This window comes from Marmota marmota, unplaced genomic scaffold (assembly GCF_001458135.2).
Source record: "Marmota marmota marmota unplaced genomic scaffold, marMar, whole genome shotgun sequence".
Taxonomy (NCBI): domain Eukaryota; kingdom Metazoa; phylum Chordata; class Mammalia; order Rodentia; family Sciuridae; genus Marmota; species Marmota marmota.
In genome coordinates, this window is record NW_025999913.1 from 6,429,609 (window position 1) to 6,453,099 (window position 23,491).

Here is a 23,491-nt window from a genome sequence, read left to right on the forward strand (position 1 = left end):
AAAAAAAAAAAAAAAAAAAAAAAAAAAAAGTCACCATATCTGGCTTCTTTGTTTCTTCATTTACAAAACACCCACTTTTGTATTAAGCACCGTTTTGGGCACTAAAGAAACAAAGAATGGCTAACACCTTCCTATTCTCATTGAGCTATTGACTGGTGAGGAAGAGATAAGCAATAAGTAAATAAGACCTTATCAATAGAGATAAATGCTTAACCTATCACAACTTTAACCTATCACAACTGATATTGAAATGACGAAAATGAATATTGATGGACCAGAAAATAATTAGAGAAGGGGGTTATTATATTAAGAAGCTCATGTCTAAGGAAGCAGCTCTTACCCTGAGACCTGCTGCGTTGAAATTCGAGGAAGAAGTCTACTAGGCAGGAAGCAGCAATGAATTCGGTGGCCCTGCAGCAAGAATGAGCTTGGTGTATTCAGAGAATAAAAATGAGGCTGCAATGAAATACACAAGCAGAAAACTAGGAGGAAATAAAATTAGTAAGTGGGATAAAGGCCAGATACATAAGGTTCAGAGACCCAAGTAAGGAATCTGGATTTTATTCTCAATGCAATGAAGATTCAAATGCAATGAAAGATATTAAGCAGGGGACTGATAGGATCTGATTTGCAGTTTACTAGCTTGACCTTTATTGGTCCTTGAGTTGAGCCATATTTTTGTTTGAATATAAATCCTTTTCCTGCCACCAACGTTTGCTTTGAGAGTCTCATCAGTTCAAAGTCATTGACTACTGCTTATTAGATGCATGAGTCAGACGGATGGGAAAAGATAGCCAGCCTTGCCTTTGCAATTAACACGCTGCGTGACCTTGGAGAAATTCTATGCCCTACTCAGTCCTTCGTGACTTCGCTGGGTGTTCATATGAGAATTAATGCCTTAAAAGTAATTGTAAAGCATTTTGTATAGATGTCGAAATATTAAAACATATTCCCTCTGAATGTGAGTGAGTTCAAATATAGAAGCAAGTTCCTCCTCTTTGGAGAATTCAAAATGATTTGATTGTTGAATTGCATGCCAAGTGAACAAGAACTACTATTTTGTAACTAGGGCATTCTTAACTCTGAATACATTGGATGTGAACAGATGTAGGGAACAGACACAGAGGACAAAGATGGATTTATGGCATTGTAAAAGCATTCCCAATAAAATAAAGGATGTGAATCTGAATAAAACACCAAAAAAATGCATAAAAAATCATTCAAGTCAGCCTGGGCAGTGGTTGAGCCTGTGCTCAGCATGTGTCAAGCCCTGGGTTCAATCCCCAAGACCAAAAATAAATAAATAAATACAAAAAAAAAAAAAGACCCAAGTAAAAGTTCAATAGTCTACTTCAAGGTCTAGTTGAAAACCTTCATGGGACTCTTTGGAATTCTTAAATTTTTTCATTCATTTTAAGAAATATATAGAGAGAGACAGACACATTTCTAGGTGCTAACAATACCACAGTGCACAGACCTGTGACAGTTAATTTTGGTTATCTACTGAATTGAGACACCGGGAAAATTGGTGCCGCACACTTCTGGGTGTGTCTGAGAGGGTGTTTCCACAGATGATTGACATGTGGCTTAGCCAACTGAAGGGGAAGACCAGCCTTGAATACGGGTGCATTGTCCACCAAGCTGGGATCCAGATGTAACATACAGTGGAGAAAGGAGGAAGCTTGCCTCTGGGCACGCACAAACTCCATTCTTCTTGAGCTGGTGCATTTTTTTTGCTGCTTACACATTGAACTCCAGCCTCTTCAGTCTTTCAACAGTGACTCACGCCAGTGACTCTCCAGGGGGTTTCCAGGCCTTCAGACTCATTCTGGGGCTGCACCATGAACCTCTCTCTTGTTCTGAGAGTCTAGCCTCTTGGACTGAGTAGCTACTGGCTCCTCCCTGCAGATCTCCTGCCTGTAGACTGTCATTGTGGAACTAGGAACCAATAAATCCCTTTCTGTAGCTACGCATATATTCTACTGGTTTTGTTCCTCTAGAAAACGCCAATACAAATCCAAAGTCCCTTCTTTTTGGAAGCCTACATCCTGGTGCTGCCCAATATTCTTAAGTGATCACCTGCCAATCATCAGTCTCCTTCACAAATGTTACAGTCTCCTTACTGCATGATAAAGAGCCTGTGCTTTCACTGATGGAAGAGAGAGACGGAAGAGAGAGAGACGTGGCTTTTGAAATAGAAGCAATTCTGGTAAAAGTATGAAGAAATGTTACAGGAATTGATGGGTAATTTACCATCATGGAAAACCAATAATTTTATTTTTTATGCTTCCTTTCAGTTAGTGTTCAGACTTTGGAGTCCACATCTAGTTTTGAAACTTAGTTTCAAACATCTTGACAAGTCCTCATCTAAACCCTCAGTTTTTCTCAAAAGCAAAACAGGTTTAACAGTGGATTGGACTGAATGAAGTCTGCACTGATAGTGCATATTAAGTGTATCGTGATGTAATTGACACTGCAGTTAACTAATGATTGCTACACACCTTCTCTCCTGCCAAAAATAATAGAATATGCTATAGGTCTGGATCTGGAATAGATCTGGAATAGCCCCCAGGTATTAATGAATGGTCTTCAATTTGACTCTGTTGGAATGATGAATTTTGAAACTCTTAAGAGGTGGGGCCTAGTAGGAAGTCATCAGGTCCCTGGGGGTGTGTCCTCTAAAGTATTCTGGGACTTCTATCTCTTTATCTGTTTTACCAGCCATAAGGTGAGTGGTCTCACCACAGCCCCAAAGCAAAAGTGGGTAGGGGATTCCATCTGACCATGGACTGATCATCTCAGACTGTGAGTCCAAATATACCTTTCATTTTCATAAGGATATAAGTATCAGGTATTTGTTTTAGTAACAGCAAGCTGATTCAGAAGCAGGGAAAGCTACTTTCTGCACAGATGACCTCGGGACACTCCGCATCACCCAGTAGCAAGAAGTGAAGGCAAAAGAGCATGAAAACATTGTAAAATGAGATTTCTGAGAAGATGCCAAGAAAGGACTTACTAAGACTTCTTGAAGGAATGTTTTGAAGGACTGAAGAGAAAGTAATAAGAAAGCAAACTACATTCTACACAGAGGATTACCATACAATGACAAAAATCATGACAACTATCAGTTATTACCTGTTTGCAACCCCCTAAGTACTTACTATATCACATTTAAGCCTCATAAAAACCCTATGAATTAGGTACTAGATTTCCATTTTAGAGATGGGGAGACTGGGACCAGGGGAGTTTAAATAGTTTTCCTGAAATGGTGAGTGCCAGGAGATCAAGATTCTGTTAAGCCTCCTCCTAAAGATATGTTCCCTACATGTATGAAGACACGAATTGGGGTGTCAACCTACTTTATATACAAACAGAGATGTGAAAAATTGTGGTATATGTGTGTAATAAGAATTGTAATGCAAAAAAACACAAAGTACATGTATAAAGACATGAATTGGCATGAACATACTTTATATACAAAGATATAAAAAATGTGCTCTATACATGTAATAAGAATCGTAATGCATTCCACTGTCATGTATTTAAAAAAATAAAATCAATTTAAAAAAAAAGATATGCTCCTAACTAGTACTTTGGGGCCAAGTTTTTGTTTATTTTGGTGGGGATGAGGGGGTCAAAGGGAAAAAAAATGTTCTTAAGTTGACCAGGGAGACCCTGTGTGGTGGCAGTGAGAAATGGATTATGAGAGAGCATTGCTGAGAAGAGAGCACCCTGTGACAATGGCCAGCACCCAGGTCATTCAGGACAAACCAGTTACCACCCAAGTTCTCACAAATTCGAGGTTCCCTTAATCAGGAGAAGCAACTTTTGCAAAAACAGAAAATTTCTCCAATGAATATAATGGAGAGCTCTCTAAAGCTGCACAATATAATATACTCCAGGGCTCTCTATTATTAATCGTAATAACCAATAATCAATAAAAGCAATCATGCTCAGACTTTAGATTTCCTAAGACCACTCCTTCCTATGGGTTATTAAAATCATTTCAATTCTTAGATATTAAATGTCACACAGAAAATAACCTCTTGCAAAATGTTGGGTTCATCATATTTTAAGAATTAATACTTTAGGTCATTTTAATCAGTTTCTGATATATGCAGTTTTCAGAAAGCACTTCAGGGAAGAACATTGTGCCATGACTAATAATGACAAGAATATGAACTATATTCTTCATATACATATTGGAATCAGAGCATTACTGAAGTACTTTACCATCTTAAGTATTTAGGAAGCTTTAAATAAAAAATAAATTTGCCTATTTCATTTAAATTGAGCATCCTTTTTTTTTTCAAGCATAAAACTTCAAACTTATTAATTTCATGGCTATATTTTAAAATGAGAGCCAGTACCAGCTAGATGGCTTCATGATGAGTGTCTTAAAATTTCCAGAAAAGGCACTAAATTTTTCACAGTATTTGTGTTTCAGTCTCAGTGTAATAAAAATATGCCACTCTTTTAATAATGAATAATAGATTCTAAGTTTGATTTACATGCATGGATTAAATGTCATCTTTGAAAAGTTGCTATTTTATTCATATTGGATTTCCCTCCAGTGAAACAAAAATGGCGCCCATCTACTACTAGAATAATGATAACCTTGCCACACTGATATATAAATATTAACTGGTTGCTACACTTTTTAAAAATGCTGTACATCCATGAAATAGTCTGAGAGCACAGTGAGTTTAAGTGAGGTTTCTTTGGAGTGTGTGAGGTCCCCCACAATTGTCTCTAACCTCCTACCTATATGTGGCTACCCCAAAAGAATAGAGAGCCTGACCTCCCCCACATCACAAATGAAGCTCATTTCAATGATGCCAGATTTACATGTTGCTTGATAACAAGTTGAAGTATTTTGTTGCTCCTTTCCCACTAGGGGAAAAAAAAATTATTGTCACCAATTTTCCTGAGTCCCTGTGTTATTACTGAGTCTGCCATAACAAAGTCAATAGTCAGGGAGAATTAAAAAACAGGAATTTGTTTTCTCCTCACGCTAGAAGCTAGAACTCCAAAGTCAAGGTGTTGGCCTTGTCAGTGCCTCCTGAAGCCTTCCTCCTTGGCTTGTCGGTGGCCATTTCCTCCCTGTGTCTTGACATGGTCTCGTCTCTTCTATTGTCTCTGTCCTAATCGCTTTTCTATAAGGACACTGGTCCTATTGGAGTAAGGCTCACCCCAGCGACTTTATTTTAATTATCTCTTTAAAGACTCTGTCTCTGAATAAAGCCGTATTCTGGGTTACTAAGGGTTAAGATTTTTTAAACATGTGGGTTTGGGGATTTATACAATTCAGTCCACAATAATCCCTACTGGTCCCCTTCCATCTCTCACTTTTTCCTGCACAAAGCATAGCTAAAGGATGTCACTTCACTTGGAACTCAAATGCCTTTTGAGTGATCCAACGCTGACTATAGAAATAAGCTGATTTTCTTTTTTTTTTACTGAAACTAACAGTTCATTTTTTATTGCTTATTTTTTGTCATATGTAACATTTGGGTACATTTTAACATAATCACAAAAGCATGTAATATAATTTGCTCTACTTCAGTCCCCAGTATTTCCCCATCCCCTCTTTCTCTCCCTCTCTCCCCTCCCTCTACTCTTCTGATATTTCTGCAATTTACTCATAGTTTTTTTTTTAATTAGTGTCTTGTGGTTGTACATGATGGTGAGATTCACTGTACTGTATCCACTATGTACATATGAATGTTCAGATTCATTCCACTGTTCTTCCCTCTTCCTGTCCATCCTCCCTCCCCCTCAATCCCCTTCATCTACTCTACTGATCTTTCATCTATTCTGATGAAATTCCCTCTCTTCTTTTTTTCCCCTTTGTCTCTCTCTCTCTCCCACCTTCTCCTTATTTTGGATTTGCTTCCACATATCAGAGAAAACATTTGGCATTTGACTTTTTGAGACTGGCTTAAGAAATAAGTTAATTTTTATTTTTTCTTTAAATTGCAAGATTCAACTAGCAGAAACTCCCAAGGTCATGAGCACTTTAAGGAGAGGGCCCAGATTTTACTTCTTCGGCACTCAATATACTAGTTGATACCAAAGGAGCTAAATAAGTCCTTCAACTATTTATTGCTGTAAACCAATATGACTTTGAAACTTAGTGGCTCGAACACCTTGCTTTGTAGATTCCCCAATTATGCAGATCAGGAATCCAGGGCCAGCTCAGCAGAGTACTCAGCTACTCCACATGAAGTCTCCTGGGACCAGTGGGTGCTGCTATTCCCCTCATGGCTAGTCTGAAATGGAGGGTCCAAGATGTCTTCTCTCACATGCCAGTTCCTTTGCAAAGACAGATGGACAGTTTAGCTAGCTGGAGAGCTTGTCTTTCTTCTACAGTCCCAAGGCCTCACCTTCTGGTCTTTCCAGCAGAGTAGATGGATTTTTTACAGGGTGCCTCAAGTATTTCAGAGCAAGGTTTGAAACAAGACAGGAAATGGAAGTTGCCGGCCCTTGAAATCCTGAACTTCAACCCAGAAACTGGTGCCACATCATTTCTATCATATTCTATTGGTCAAATAGTCACAGAGCCCCCTCAGATTCAAGAGGAAGAAGCACAGCTCTCACTCTTAAGCAGGAAGAGTAGGAAAGATTTTATAACTGTTTTTCATCTACCCCAGTAGATTATTGGCAACTAAATGAATGAATAAAAATATGCAAAAGATGTTATGTAATACAAATAAAATTAACCTATTTGGCCACGTACGTTGTAATAACCTTTGGAAATGAATCTGCTGGCACCTTAACCTTGCACTTCCTAGCCTTCAGTGTGGCGAGAAATGTCATTTTAGAAATTATTGATATGTTTAAGTCATTCATAGAATGGTATCTTTTCATCACAGTTTGAACTAAGACCCACAGTGGATAAATAACTTAATCTACCCAGGTTAGACAGCCATGACCAAGAAAAGGAAGGTCAAGGGCATGAAGGGAACGAAGTGGCAGAATAGGAATAAATACATGATGTTGACTGCATAGATATTTAAAATTCTTGATTTTCTTAATAAAGAGTTCCTATATTTCTGCCATAACAGAATGGTCAATACAGCTCTATTTTCACTCGGACATACCAAAAATCATTTAAAGGAATTCTTGCTTATGAAAATTTAAGGTCACAGTTGACATGAGATGAAACAGCTACATTTAGGGAGGTCCGTGGATATGCCCAAGCACTCCAGAAATTCTCAGAAGGATTCCAGAGGGCTCCCATCCACCTTTCCACACAAGAATGTTGAGTTTGCTCATGATTCAGGGAGATAAATATATGGATTCATTTCTTACAAAATGTTTATTCAAAATATTATTTTTTTAAAAAGGAGGGAGAGATCAAATGAACATGAAGCAGTAAAAAATCATAAAATACTGGTATTTTAAATTAATTGCCCATTTATCAGTCATATTAAAATAATATCTCTGAATTGATTTTGTTTCTTTTTCACCAGATATATTTCATTTCAGAAATCACCGATACCAAGATGTGACTGTTAAAATTAATTCATTTTCTTTGTTTATTCAGGAAATAATATACATTTTTGGACACCTGAACTTATATTAAACTGGTTGCACCCCCCCATCAATAGTTTTGCATTCTATTTTCGTTTTATTTTAGAAGCAGTTATTAAGTTATTTATCAGCAGTATATGCCCTGAAAAAACAAAATAAGGTATGACTCCTGTCCTCAAATACCTGAAGCCTTGTTGGAGTGAATTAACATGTATAAAGAATAGCACAAGAGAGTAAGTTTTGAGTCTGGAAGGTAAATAGGAGTTAATGCTGAGGGCTAATGCGCAGTAGTTCATCAGAACTTGGAGGATACAGGAAATTGAGCATGGAATTTGAACCTACCATTGAGCACATAGTAGGAGCTGAGCTCTATCTAACATGGGTAAAGACTATGGAAGAAGGCTGAGACTACATTGCGGGCGTCTTTTATTGGATGATCAGAAGTTTAGTTTATCCTAAAAGTTATGGAAAGTCAACAAATGGCTTTAAGAGATAATGGATGAAGTGATGTCTTGGAAAGACATTTAGTCCATGATGACCCTAGGATATTGGTGATGCTACTGTGCTAACAGAATGTCTCACTGGGAGTTAGAAAAAAACAGAGTACCCAGAGTTATAGGGAATGGACTTTGTTTTAGTCAACTTTTTCACTGCTGTGACTAAAGGATCCAACTAGTACAACTGTGGAAGAGGGAAAGTTTATTTGAGGGCTCATGGTTTCAGGGGTCCTAGTCCACAGCTGTCTCCATTCCTCAGGGCTCGAGGTGAGGCTGAACATCATGGCAGGAGAGGATGGCAGAGGGAAGCAGCTCTCGTGGTGATCAGGAAGCAGAGAGAGAGGTCTCCACTTGCCAGATACAGATATATATATATATATATATATATATATATACACATAAATATATNTATATATATATATATATATATATATATATATATATATATCCCCCAAAGCCGTGCTCCCAATGCCCACCTCCTCCAGCCACACCCCACCACTTCAGTTACCACTCGGTTAAGCTCTATCAGGGGATTAATTCACTGATGGGGTTAAGACTCTTACAACCCAATCATTTGTCCTCTGAACCTTCTTTCATTGCCTCACCTGTGAGATTTTGGGGGACACCTCACATCCAAACTATAACAGGCTTCATTCCAAACATCACCCTAATAAGCTACATAATTTTGAATAATTTGCATTACTTTTCCAAAACTCAGTTTCTCGTATGTAAAACAAATATCCATTTCAAAACCACCCGTGTCTTTTGAGGTTTAATGTGATAAAATCAGCAGAAGCTGCAAAATATCTGTCAGAAGCTACTTCTTAAGGACTTCAATATAAAAAGTATTGCTCACAGTTACTCATTTATCCTTTTAAACAATGTAATCATGGATACATTGTAAAAGAAAAGAATTAAATATTTAAGTTAACAAAATTTCCTTTAAGAGATATATTTGGGGTGTGTTTGCTTTTTAGAGCTGCTTTCGCTTCAGTTAAAAATGGTGTTACTCCTTGAGCTCATCACTTGTACTAAAACATTTACTCCTAATCACGCCCTGTTGGTGGTAACATGACGGGATCAATGAGACAGGGCTTCCTGTGATGACTTTTATAGTTGAGATGGCAGACCATGGGGAGACTGTGCCACTGCCCCAAGTCACATCACTAAAGCAGGTTTAGGAACCAGGATTCAAGCCAGGTTGTAGAGCACACCCTCCCCTCACCCCACCACATCTGGCCTCCAGCCCTAGTTCTTTATATTTAAATATATAAGAGGAAACTTTCCATGACAGCATTTCCAAAAGATTTTCTTAGCAATTGAAACGTATTTTATTTCCCTGTTCAGAATAATCAAAAAGGAGATCTTCTGAAGGCGAGAGATGAAAAGACGCCCGCTCTCTATGATTCTGTCCCCTGGAAGCCCAGGTCTCACATGCTGCTCTTGATCCTTTTCCTGGAACTTATTTGTGATAGAGTTCACTCTGAAATAGTGCCTGTTTGATAGCATCTGCTTATTTCTTAGGGAATCCTCAAGATGGCCATAATTGAGTGTAAGCAACATCCTTCTTTGCCTGCGAACTCGTTCACACACTGACACTTTGATCCAAAAAACAGATGTACTTATCAAATAAAATGGGGTTAAGTACTGTCAAATTCAAGTGAAATCCACCCCCTGCCTTTGGCTGACACAGACATGCCATCTAGGACCTGGTTTCATTTTCTATGTGATGTGGGGTAAATGTGAAAAATGAAATATGTAACCCTAAATTGAAGGAAACCATGGTCTTAATGGAATCATTAGAGAAATTGTTCCAGAATGCTACATCCTTCCAGAAATAATAACCCTGTAATGTCAGCAAATTCAGAGTCAGCATGGGTTACCTGCTCCACACAGAGGGATCTGGTCATGTTCATTAGATCTGCCTGAGGCTTAGCCAAACTTGAGTACATGACCTTTAAGAATTTTTTAAAATTCATCAATCAATGTTCTTTGCCTGAATTTTGCTGGTTTTGCTTCTTTAACCTATTATTTGTATCCTTTTTTTAAGTTGACAAACCTCCTCACCCAATGAAAATGAGAACCGCAAGCATAACAGCTCTGGCTAATAATTAATACAAGTTTCTTTCAGCTTAGATACCATTGCCAGAGTTCAATCGTGATATTTTAAAATGTCTCCCCAAGAGGATGATAATGTGAGATAATCAGTGATAAGGAAATGGCAGCCACAAGTCTTAATTCATATCTGACTTTACATTTTTTAAAACTTAATACATTTTTCTTTCAATATTCTATATATCCCTAAAATTTCTGTATTTATTTATCCCCATCAGTATATTTTTTAAAAAGCACAACTAAAGAGTAAAATCTTTCAGCAAACACCCAAAGGATCTATGAAATTTCTCTACAATATTCTCCTAATTTAATGTTTTCTGCAACTTTTCATCCTGCTAATTATAAACAAGAAGGACTTTACATATACACAAATGGTTTGTGGTACTTGTTTCCAAACTGGGGTTTGGATACACCTTGTGAAAAAGAAAGATGTCTTATTTGCAACCTTTGGCTTTAAATCTGAGTTTTCATTGAGTTAATTAGTTGATGAAATAGCCATTTAATTATATAAATTATATGATCATTTATTCTTTCTTTTGCTATTCAAATATTTTAAATTGCCTACTACTTTATTAAAATTAGATAGAAAAGGCATATTGTTTGATTTTTTTCTAGAATAATAAAACATTTCAAAAAAAAATACAAAGATGTCATTAGTTCCTGAATTATTTCTTATTCTTGAAAGATTTCCTATGTTAGCTGTTTTTTGTTGTTGTTGTTTTTGTTTTGGGGGATACTGGGGATGGGACCCAGGGGTGCTTTACCACTGAGTTACATTCCCAGCCCTGTCTATTTTTTTATTTTGAGTCATGGTCTCACTAAGTTGCCTTGAACTTGCAATCCTCCTGCTTCAGCCACCGGAGTAACTGGGATTACAGGCATGTGCCACTCTTAGCAATTCAATTACCTCACCACGTGACCTTATACAAAAATAGAATCTTTTTGGATTTAACCAAATTAAAATGAGGTTAGAATGGGATATAACCCAATATGACAAGTGTCCTTATAAAAAAAAGGAAATTTGAACACAGGGACATGCGAGCATATAGGAAAGATAATGTCAAGACACACAGGGAAAATGTCACATGGACATGAGATTGGAATGGGACATCTACAAGCCAAGGGGGCTCCCGGGCTACCAGAATCCACGAGGAAGCCACAGAGCCCTAGCACCTCCAGAGGGGCTCAGCGCTGCCTCCCCCTTGGTTTGACTTCTGGCCTCTGGAACTGCGAGCCAATGCGGTCGATGGTTTTAAGCCACTGAGTTTGCAATACAATCTGCTGGCAGCCCCAGAAACCCCTACAGCACTCTTCCACAAAAATGTTTCTGTTTGTTTGCAACAGCCCTGCACCAATGCTTGGGTAGTAGGTCAGGTGAGTGTTCGTTCTGTCTCAGCATTTAAAATATATTGTTCAATCATTTTGAGTCCTTCATTGCTGTCTGCGTTCCACTATAAGGTGGACTTGACTTGGTCTTGCTCAAAGTTCCTGTTCCCTTAATCTGAGTCTTCACATCTTCCAAGAAAACTGGGGAGTTAATTGTGTTTTTTCTTATTGAAATAGGACCAAAGAGGCTGACACCCGAGGAATTAGCAGGAAGCAAGTTTATTGACTGCAGGATTCAGAGAGGCTATTGCTTAGCCTAAAACATTCTCTGCATGGAGATTTTAGAATTTTTTGAACTTTATACCCAGCGGGAGGAGGAGTTTGGAGGTTTACATTTTTGCAGGTGTCTAACGTAAAATTACTTTTTTTTCTTTCTTTGAGTTCTCAGAAATTGCTTTTTTTTCCTTATTTATTTTTTCTGTTCTCATTTCACACATTTTACCACAAAAGCAGGAGTAAAATAACGTCCGCAGTTAGACTAAGATTTTGCAAGACAGAGCAACAGGAAATAGGAAGTTTAACCACATTGAGCTTTTTGCAGAAAGTTTGCTGATATTTGCTGATACTCTGTTAACAAGATCAATTATGGTGAGGTTCTCCAGAGAGGCTTAATTAAGATTCATTGGTGGAGGAGGGGGTACCACTACATTATATAACATTTTCCCCTCATTCTTTCCTTCTGGAAATTGCATAATATTTGTGTTAGAATCTTCTCTTACATATGTTTTCAGATCACTTCTTTTTTTCCACTTCTTTATCTTTCACTATTGCCCTCTAGGAAATGGCTTCTGATTTAGCTTCCAGATCATTAGTTCTCCATCCAGAGGGTCTAATCTTACGTATTATAGATTGTTTGAATATTTAATTTCAACTACATTTTTTTCATTACAGGTATCCTATTAAAGATTATCAAGAGAAATACAATTCTAAAAGAGTTTAGAGAGGTCAATTTCGAACTTCGATGATTTTTGACTGCCTTTGCTCAGAAGAGCTGTTGGAAAGGTCGTAATACCACAGTTCAGAAAAAAACCAACAGACCGTCCCAACCGAGAAGATGCCTCCTCTTGAAGCGGATATACCAGTGGTACCCGTGGAAATACAAGATATGGAAAGTATTAAGCGTCGTATAATAGAGGAGATTAAAGACCTGTGCTTAGTGATGAGGAAAGTTATGTCAGAGCACTTGGAAGGCTTCAGGGAGTTCGAGTTAACAAAAATGTGTAAGCCGGATTGGCCACCAAGTGAGACAACCAAAGTAAATGCCAAACAAGAGGATGTAGAGAAAAGGGGAGATGAAATCAAGACAAGAGGAGAAAAAGAGAATTAGAAGGGGGATCCAGGAGAAACAGCCTACGCATAATAGAAATACCCGAAACAGGACAGAGCAAATGAAGCTGAAATAATAAAACTAACTAACTAACTGAGGAAACTTTTCCAGAGTTGAAGGTCTGCAAATGGAAAAGGCTCACAGGGTACTTTTAAAAATTTAATGAAAAGGAAGCAACGCCTAGACATATTCTGGTGACTTTTTAAAATTTCGAGGATAAAGAAAAACTTATAGATATCCAGACAAAGAAAGCAGGTTACCGAGAGAGCTTTAAAACTCAGGCTGCCTTTAAGGTTTTTCTTGTGCAGTTCTAAATGGCGGAAGACAATGGAACGGTATCAACAAAGTTTTGTGGGTAAATCATTTTGAACCGGGAATTATATACCCTGCCAAGTTATTTTTTTTTTCTGTTTGCAGGCAATTGGAAGATAGATATGCAGAGGTTAAGAAAATATATATCAACTAAGAACCTGCTCTGAAAATCTTGCTGATTTACTGCAGCCGGTAGAGAATGTGAATTAAAATAAGTAGGGAGGCAATTGTATGAAAGAATTAATGGTAAGCATTAAAACTAGTTAAAGAGCATTGCATTTCCTTTGTTACATGTAAGGTAATAAAGCTAAATATAAAAATAGATTTGTAAGCAGCATGTAAAATTTTTAACTTTATAGTTTTAAGCTGCCAAAAGGCAAGCCAAATACTCAAATGTATTGGTCAAATATTGTTTTATTTTTGCCATGTAGTATTGTAGCTAAAAACACATGTTGTTAAGAAAGAAAAGGGCTTTGTCACTGTGGAAAGGACATGTACAATAAAATCTGACAAAAGTTGGAAAAAAAAAAAAAGAGTTTAGAGAAAACCATGACTCTTGATTTTATTTATCTAATGGAGATTTGTATCTCTGTATAATGGGCAGATACTTTTCTACCCTATCCCTTTTGGACACATTTTGATTATCCTAAATTTATGCAAGAAATTCTCTTTCAACTTTGCATATCTAATCAGCCCAGGGGCTCCTCTCTTGACTGGTCATTAAGATCGAGTCTTTTAGATTGGCAAGATTGGTAATCCTGATTTCTCCCCCTCTCGGGCATAGCCCCAGGTTTCCACAGCTCTCTCTAATTTTCAATTTCCTCTGTAATTTCTGGTACCCAATGAGATCCTTTTCATTTTTTGAGTGTTTAGCCATCTGAAAGCCTTTTTCTCATATCTTATCAGGAATTTACAGGTGTTTACAGAACAAAATCTGAGAGTGAAATATTGCTTTTAACCCCCAATTCTGCCAGAATGGTAGACTAAACTAACCTATACATTTAACTTCATCAAAAAACAAAATAAAAAGTTTGATCATTTGTTTATTTCTTCCCAAAGATTTAAATCTATTGGTCATTCATGAATACTGTCCGAAGGCAGTGTGTTTCTATTTGAAATGTTTCCAAGATTGAGGTCAGAAGACAATAGGTTCAAAACATCTCTACCAAGGAGTTCTTTAAAATCTTTCAAAGTGTATTTAAACAAATAAAATCAATAATTTCCTCTTAATATCTGGTACCCAATGAGATCCAAAAAAAAAAAAAAAAAAAATCTTTCAGGCAACACATTCAAAGTGAAAGAGCCCTAAGCTGAGAGTCCATAAATGAATTTGATTTAATCTGATTCTTATGGTTGGTAACTGAAATAAAGGAGCGGATATTGCATCACAAGGCCCCGGGGGTGCCGGGTGGGGGGGTGTTGAGGCTTGTCAGTTAGCTCATGACATCTAATCTCCTCTGTCTCTCAATACAGGGAGATCCATGCTAAGATGTGGGATCACTGGGGACAAGACCCAAGCAATAGTATCCAGAAGCAACGCTGTGGAGGCCAGAAGGGGTTCACCTTAGAGCTTGCCCATAGAGCTGCTGCGTCCCTCAAGAGCATTCTCAAAAACCTGTCAGCTTTCACTTAACCTTCAAGTGTTTGCCTCCTGGCCCAGGCTTATGCCAAAGATAAGCCCCCCTTGATGATGTCAATGAACCTCATCATCCCCAGGTCCATTAGCAAAGTAACCTCCTCAGACTTAACGCTTCCCTGTAATTAGGACTTGCCTGTTCATTTGGGTAACGCCTCCTCGGTTCTCCAACTGTGCACAGAAGTAGATCCTCATCTTTCTCCAGTTACCATTCGGACAATGCCTTGCATTCTCCAGTGACCTTAGGGAAGACCATGTCTCGCACCCATGAGGTGAGAACAGAGACGGACCTGTCTTTGACTTGTATTTTAAATGGAGTGAAGTAAGTATCATAAATGTCCCTATATTAATTATATACACAATGCACACTTTTGTTTTTCCTGAGTGTACTTTTACTGTTACAAAATTACACTGCTTGAAAACTTGCTGTTTGAACTGTCAGTCTCCCACAAACTGCCAGCAGAGTGACTGGCAGGCACAATTGTATGGTTAGTGAAAACACTTGATGTTGTTGGGTAGAGCCCAGTGGAATGAACAGGAGTTTGAGCAACAGCATTTTTATTCTGAAAGCAAAAAGCCTCAGATGACTTCTCTTTCCTGTCAAACTCTGGATGTTTTGGTGCTTTTCTTGTTTTTATTTTTGTCTTGAATTTTGTGCTTTTCTTAGGTACACTGAATGTGAAATAGCGTGGTGTATTTCTTTGGGGATCCAGAATTTTGCTAGGTGATATCAAGGGATGGATGTTTCGGTGACCTTTGCGCAGGCTGCTAAAGAGTAAATTTTCCTTAACTGTGGCAGGAAGTGATTATTTTTTGTTTGTTTGTTTTTGACAAACATGAAGAAAATTGTTGTTATTTCAACTGTTTCAAGACACTTTTTGTTCTATTTGGCAGGAAAGAGAAATGAATTTCTTGTTGAAGCAATTGCCAGATTTGGTTCATCCCTACATACTGTTTTTAACACTGTAAACATTTTTGCAACCTCAGTCTCCTGGGAACTCTGCACCTCCCCTTGAAGATGTCCTTGATGGAGCTCTTTATTCTCCAGTCTCTCCTGGGATTCTATTTATAGCAAGCCCTGTGTATTAGTCAGCTTTCTATCACCATAACAAAATGCCAGAGGTAATTAACTTATAAAGAACAAATGTTTATTTTGGCTCATGGTTTGGAGGTTCCACTCCAACTTTGGGAGTATCCTTTGCTTTGGGCCTTGATGAAGCAGCACACCATGGTGGAAATGCCCAGCACTGCACAACCATTCACTTCATGAATCAGGAAGCAAAAAGAGAGAAGTTGACCAGGTCCCACAATCCCCTTCAAGGTCATACCCGAAGTGACTTAAGGCTCCCCTGAACAAGGTTGGACCACCTTTCAATAGCACCACTCTGGGGATCAAGTCTTTAATGCATGGATATCCAGACCACAGCATTCTATTCCAATCATTCAACAGCTCACAGAGTATCCTCAACAAAGCAAAGATATCAATAGATGTGGCTCCTGCTCTCCAAGTTCACATTTTAATAGGAGTCCTAGGGTGATGAGCACCAAAACAATCAGCAATAATAAAGGCAACTTATATGGCTTTTCCGTATAAAACGATTATTTAGAAGATGGCGCTTAAAAGCAAGCTTATTTATTTATTTATATTTGTAGATGGACACAATACCTTTATTATTTTATTACTTTTATGTGGTGCTCAGGATTGAACTCAGGGCCTCACATGTGCTAGGCAAGTGCTCTACCACTGAGCCACAACCCCAGCCCACAAGTTTGTTGAATGACAATTTTTGTAGACTAAGTCTAAGCTTTAAAATTTGGGGTGCTTAATTAACACATACCAAAAAGAATGTAATTTTCTATTAGATGCTGATGGGATCCTTTTTAAAAATGATTAACTAAGATCTCAGTTACCATCACATTCCTGAAATTTCTTCAGTACATGGTGAGAACCAAGACCTCAGCTTTGGGATAAATGACCCAGATGCCTGTTTGCACCTGTCCTCAAAAAAGTCAGCTTCTAGCAGTCGGTGGCTTCCCCAGGGAACCGTTGTCTCCATAACCAACCTAGACTAACACCCTGCACATATACCCCATGCTTCTTAACAAGGCCTTTGGGATCACTTATTGAAGAAAAAAAAAATTGTTAACCTACATTGTTCTCAACCAAAGGTTAATTTGAATGCTATCTGAAATATAAGCATTTATCATATTAATTAAAAGAATAGTCCAGTGGGTAAAACTTTATGGGCTTCACTATCAAAGAGACAGCATAATTATAACAATAATAATAAAAGAAGATTTTGAATTCTCACTATATATTTCCACAAGTGTTGGCCCAGGCATTTCTCAGAGGCCTGTGGTAGGGGGCACCGTTCTACCCATTTTAAAAATGAGCCAACTGAGGATTTTCTGGCTCTTTGGTAAAAACTCTTCCTGGAAATGAATTCTTCTAAAGTCCCTGCTTCAAAGAGGCTTCTGGCGTCCCCTCCACCATCACTATCAGATCCCCAAGTCATGACTGAGGCTGGTAATGGATACGGCTTAGGGCTAAGCCCTGACATTTGCTAAAAACCCACTTAGTACACGACTCCCAACAATTGGCTATCTTTAGCACTTATTTGTTTTGTTGGATTTTTTTTTTCTTTTGACCTCTATCAACTTCTAAATGACAGAGTGATCATTTGGGACTTTGTATTTATTTTATTGACACTGTCTATTTTTTTTTCCATTTTCCCAAATCACTATAGAGTTCTTGCTTAGTAAGAAAAACAAAAGAAGAGGGGGGGGAAAAAGAGTCAGAGTCCTCAAGGGTCTTGGATACCTAAAAAGTTAAGGTGGTGAAAAGTTAAGATTGAAAATCTGTTTTCTTCTGAGATACTGGAGGTAAATAATGGTATCATATGTTTATTATTTATAGACCTAACTTACAAAATTGCTCATTTTACAGCTACATTATACCATTTATATTTCAGTTGGTCATTCCACAGACAGGAAAAAATACAATACACTATCAGAAGAATATATTCATATGAGAAACATATAACACCCTTAATTAAATTCCATATGATAAAATTAGTTTTAAAATAAAAAGACCTAATAGATAATGGGAAAAAGAAAGCACACTCCTAATTTTGAGAAAAATTATTTTCTTCTTCCATATCATCCTGAGATACCTATACTGATTCTTTATTTTATTTTTAGTAATTCAAGTTAATACTATAAAAGGAAATTTTATATTTGTGTCTGTGCCCAGTATCCAATGCATTGGCATGAGATGAGAATTTTGGGACTTGTCTAGTCCCCTTTCTTTCTTGTCTCTTGTGGGGGAGGTCCCTGTCCATCCCAGACCCCCAGATAGGGTTGAGCCTTCCTTCTGACCCCTGCTCTAGTCCCTGCATCCAGGATCACTCTATAGTCTCATCCATCACTTCCTCTGCGAGTACCATATTCTCTGGAACCCCTCTTCCTGGTCAATGCATGCAAGCACATCCATTATTTATTTTCTTCCTTCCTTCCTTCCTTCCTTCCTTCCTTCCTTCCTTCCTTTCTTTTTGGCAGGGGTGAGTACCAGGCATTGAACTCAGGGGCACTAAACCACTCACTGAGCTACACCCTCAGCCCTATTTTGTATTTTATTTAGAGACAAGGTCTCACTGAGTTGCTTCCTCACTTTTGCTGAGGCTGGCTTTGAACTCGAGATCCTCCTGCCTCAGCCTCTTGAGACGCTAGGATTATAGTCATGCACTACCACGCCTGGCTGTATCATTTATTTTCTATACAGTCCCTCCAATGTCTCTCCTACCTAAAGCCTGGTTGTCACCTATAATCAGTAGCCCTAGCTGCCTTCACATAAGCACATATATTATACACACCGTGTACACATCAGCGAGCTCTCAATTTGCAAATCCTGAAAAGGGGAAGAACTAGATTTTTTAAAATTCATGATATATATCATGATCAATAAGAATGGCATTCTTGATCAATAAGAATGGCATTTCCATTGAATCTAAGATGTCTAAGATGATCCATAAAAGTGCTTTGCCTATTGTGGTTGCTTATTGGACATTAGCTAAACGAACGCATGCGTGCAGGAAAGAATGTTTACTCTTTATTACACGAAGTTCACGATCTAAGCTACATAGACACTGATGAAACATGCATAGATAGAAAGAATAGGAGGTTAACTAAAAAGAAGGGGCCATGTGTGCACAGAGGGTCAGCTTACCATGTGAAGGCTCTCGTGGAAATACAGACTCACATCATAGAAGTTTCCATTATGCCTAACTGCATGTGTTCTGGTCTTCAGCTCCTCTGTTGGACACCACTGCAAGGCACAACCCCCCGGTCGGCCAAGCAGGGACACTTTGAGGAAGTAAGAGCCTTGTGGAGCCTTGTCCTTGAGACCCCTGATGCATTTGATCTGTATTTGAAGAGGCTGAGGTGCCTGAGTCTGCTGCACCTACATAAAAGGTGGAGTTCTTGAATTACACAGGAACTGGGTAAAACCACACAATTAGCAACAATGGGCTTCTCAGGGGGGAAAAAAGTAGACAATTATTTTTACTCAACCTGTAATTGTCAGGTATTAGCAACGATAACAGACGAGGATGCATGATGTATAATTAAGAGGTCAAAAGGCAAAATTGCTGAAGGTGGGAGGGAAAGTTTAGCCAGTTTTTAAGCATGGTATGTTAATGATCTGTGACATCAGAAACCATTCATCTCTTATAATAAGATGGAATTAACAGGAAACCAACACTTCTAAAAACCACACAGCATGCCTTCCAGATATTGGGGATGGGCGAACCTGGGCAGCAAGCTTCAAACTGGAAACCCGAAAGGTGACACCCCTGGCCTGCAGCACTAATCACAGATCATAATGCCATGGGATAAGGAAAGTGCAGACTAACACCTCACCTGATGGAGTACTCTGTACTTTCAACACCAGGTCAACATGCCCCTAGGCTGCCAAGAACAGTCCAGAAAGAAAAGGAGAAATGGCACATGGATATGCTTTACCCTAAAAGTCAGCACAGATTGCCTGGGTCTGAGGCACACAATTTAATATTTTACAGCACATTTGGATTTCCATTGTTCACCCACAGCTGAGAGTAGACCACTTTCGTTTTTAATCCACGTCCCCAACTGTATACAAACTAATGATTTTTAATAAACTCTTGTTTCAGATTAAATAAATATCAAACTGGGATTATTCATCACTCGAATGTCATTAAGTCATGCTTTTATACTCACAAGTCCCAAATCATTTTTGGAATAATTTGACCTCAAAGAATTCTCTGGGTTTTTTTGTGCTTTAATAAAAATTTAAAAATTAAAAAAATAATAATAATAACATCAGGTTTGGAAGCAAGCTACTCTCTTGGCCATTCCAGTTAGTAGAATCACCAGTTAATTTGTAGTAAACAGGAAGTGTCTTTTAATCCAGTCTAGACTATTTGCTGAGATAAAATATATTTCCATATAGAGACGATGCTGCTGGAATTGAATCACAATTAAACAAACGGTGAAAGTTGTTCAACTTCTTTTGTGTTTTTTTTTTTCCTACAAGTCGTACTTAAAAACTAATCGGAATAACAATTATTTTTGGTTTAATTAGAAAGCCTTAATTAACAACAAGGACTTAACCTTCATATTTGGGTTTCCAAAAATATTTTAAAAATTAACACCATGTGAATAAATAAGACAATCTTTTTAAACCTCAAGGCAGGATTACCGATGCAAGCAGACGGAGTTATTAAACACACTCTAAATTAAACGCCTCTATGAATTTTATACTGAAATACATTGTGATAGTTTTGCATGCCAAATGTGACATTTTGTGTTTTAGATTCATCTTCTGTAGTCATTTTGGAAATGTCATACAAACAAAGATTTTTGTCATTTACCAATGGAATTACTATGCATGGCCGCTTAGCCATCTCTTTGCCGGCTCTAGTGGTTGTTTCAAGTCAGCAAGCCATAAAAAATCTTTATCTCTCTGAAACACAGCAATTTGGAAGATAATCGAATGGTGACTAGGGGGCAGAAATGCCAGTCTGAGGAATTATACCACACTCTCTCTTGCATTTACAACGTTCCTCAAAGCGCGTGTCAGAGAAGTAGGAGAGGGAGATGGAAGATTCGTCAAATCTCAAGGCTTGTCTCATTTGCATAGAGCTAGCCCTGCCTCCTGGACAGCAGGGACTCAGGCTGGTCTTGAGGACTTTTAGTCATTCTATTTTAGCATGGGATTCTCATCAGATATATTTATTAAGACCTGTTAAGACTGTTTTCCCTCAAGAGTCCTACAGGAGGAAGGGAGAAAAGGCAAGTGGATCAATACCATTGATCTCATCATTTAACATTTTGCATCAGGAAAAAAGTCAGTTCCCAGGAGCCTCACCTGCCAGCAAGATCCTGCTGCTCCCTGGGAATCATTAGTTACTTCTGTGAGGGAGCCGAGCTTGGCCACGTTGTCCCTTTTACCAATGGGTAAGTCTGCAGTGATCGGTGGAGCTCTGGGGCTGTGATAGGAAAGAGGGAAGAAGAGAGAGAAATTGACTGTAGGGCATAAAGAGAAGGCTGGCCTTTGGAACCACAGCACAACCGGGTGTCTTCCTTAGACAGGTTGGCAGGTTATCTAGGACTTAGATAAACACCACGTTACAGGAACTGCAGTTGATTAAAATCAGGGAAGAAGTAGCTTTTGAAGTATGGCCCCATAAAATATAAGACTCACTATATTAGCCACCAATCTCCCAACAGTTAAAATGCCACTTGTTTCAGAAACTATCAGGAGATCAAATGCAGTCATGCCTCCTCTGTGTCTGCGAGGGACTGGTTCCCAGAGCCCCCAAGGATATCAAAATCCACAGAGGTTCAAGTGCCCTATACAAAATGGCATAGTGTTTTCATAACTCCTCCCCAACATCCTTCTTTAAAGAATCTCCTGTTACTTATGATGCCTAATACAATATAAATAACATAAACAAATGTAGATAATTATTTTACTATATTTCTTTAGGGAAAATGACAAAAGTCCCTACATGTCTAGTATCTACCATCACAGGCCTAACCACATTCAGTCCACAATTGGAACTATGGGAACGAAATCAGTAAATACAGAGGGTCAACAGTGTTGATAAGGGGTTTTTTGCCCCTTTCTTTTATACCCCTTCCTCTCTTCTTAAGTTATTAGAGAACTTGGAGAGAAAAAAAAATCCATTTAAATAGATGACTTGCTGATATGACATAAACTTTTCTAACACAATGACCAGAGATCAGGATCCATTTCCACCCTCAACAACGTCCCCCCCCCCCCCAATCTTTTCACCCTGTTAACATTTACCCACTTTACTGCACGTTCTTCTTTATGGTTGGCTGTATTTTTTTTTAATTTATTTATGTAGCTCCTTAAATCCTGACAGCATTTGCCTACTTCCCCAAACTCATTTGAATTTAGGCTCTTGTATCTCATGTCTCCTAACTCAAGCTCAATACCATCACCAGGACCATCTGTGACAATGACTGTACCCCCACCGGAGGAATAGCCTTTTGGGGTCTCACTGCTGATTTAGTTCCCTATGATACAAATGATTTCCCTTAATTTGATTAGAGCTACATTGACACAAGGGTTCATTAGGACACCCATTTGCTGGCAATTCAATTTCAAATTAAATACACTTTGTTGTAAATTTTATTACTTTTAAACTACTGTATCTATTGTCTTTAATGGCCCTATTATACAATTATGAAGGTAAACAGATTCCATTAGTAAACATCCAACCTTTTATTTTCACCACAGTGAGATGATTTCCTCAGTTTCTTTCTTTGTTCCCCTGGCAAGTATTAGAAGACATTCAGAAATAGACTAAAAACTTAACGTCAATAATTGGATACTACATTCCAAAGCATAATCTGAAAGGAAAATTAAAAAAAAAAAAGAAAACACAGTTCCTAGTTACAATCCTACTTTTTTGTAATTGAAGTTTTTTCTGAAATTAACTTCCCAGTAGAATGAGTTGGACATAACTTTTCTATGTTTTATATGTGAATACACAACCAGTGTAACTGGACATCATGTACAACCCCCAAAATGGGAAGTTATACTCCATAATATGCATGATATGTCAAAATACATTATAATGTTGTTTATAACTAAAAAAGAACAAATACAAAATCAAAAAACACAAAAAATAAAATCACCTTCTTTAAAAAGGGACATAATGAACCTTAAAAGGTCAAGATACACCTTTAACATGATACCAGGTATCTAGAGACAATCTAGTAATGTGAATTCCCTTAAAGCAATCATATTCTAAGTCAGGAATCAGGAACAGGCTGCAGGTCACATTCTCAGTAGGTCCTAAGGCAGATTATTCTCCTTGTTTTCCCCTCTTACCGAGCACTTATTAATTTTATGATCACTTATTAATTTTATGATCACATAAGTAAGGTTGTCTGCCAGCATCCACTGGGGATTGGTTCCTGGACCCCTGTTGGGTATCAAAATCTATGGATCCTCAAGTTTCTTATATAAAATGGTGCAGTATTTGCATATAACTTTCTCACATCCCCTCATATACTTCAAATCATCTCTAGATGATGGATAATACCTAACATAATATAAATTTTATGGGAATGGTTGTTACACTGTATTGTTTAGAGCGTAATGACAAGATT

General features: G+C 38.0%; 2 protein-coding genes and 1 long non-coding RNA gene across 4 annotated transcripts in view; 1 reads left to right on the plus strand and 2 right to left on the minus strand.

Annotated features, from left to right (window-relative positions):
- Positions 1-13,692, plus strand: part of LOC107149238 — a 15,958-nt gene extending 2,266 nt beyond the window's left edge. Inside the window, exons 1-3 of one of the 2 annotated variants that reach the window (XR_001504369.2) lie at positions 818-862; positions 12,479-13,196; positions 13,279-13,692. This is a non-coding gene — a long non-coding RNA (uncharacterized LOC107149238). Of the gene's footprint in view, positions 1-817; positions 863-12,467; positions 13,197-13,278 lie in introns of those variants that run through there. The other variant, XR_007346203.1, reaches the window with a different exon arrangement.
- LOC125615554 overlaps positions 1-20,197 on the minus strand; it is a 209,703-nt gene extending 189,506 nt beyond the window's left edge. Inside the window, exons 1-2 of the mRNA XM_048799711.1 lie at positions 20,186-20,197; positions 19,035-19,268 (exon numbers count right to left, since the gene is read on the minus strand). Of these exons, the coding sequence (XP_048655668.1) occupies positions 19,035-19,268; positions 20,186-20,197 (246 nt within the window). The remainder of the gene's footprint in view (positions 1-19,034; positions 19,269-20,185) is intronic.
- Positions 20,198-21,105: 908 nt separating this feature from the next.
- The window catches only part of LOC125615555 (orofacial cleft 1 candidate gene 1 protein-like), a gene marked incomplete at its 5' end in the record, with an annotated part of 78,368 nt that continues 75,982 nt past the window's right edge, over positions 21,106-23,491 (minus strand). Inside the window, 2 exons of the mRNA XM_048799712.1 lie at positions 21,106-21,114; positions 21,213-21,333. Of these exons, the coding sequence (XP_048655669.1) occupies positions 21,106-21,114; positions 21,213-21,333 (130 nt within the window). The remainder of the gene's footprint in view (positions 21,115-21,212; positions 21,334-23,491) is intronic.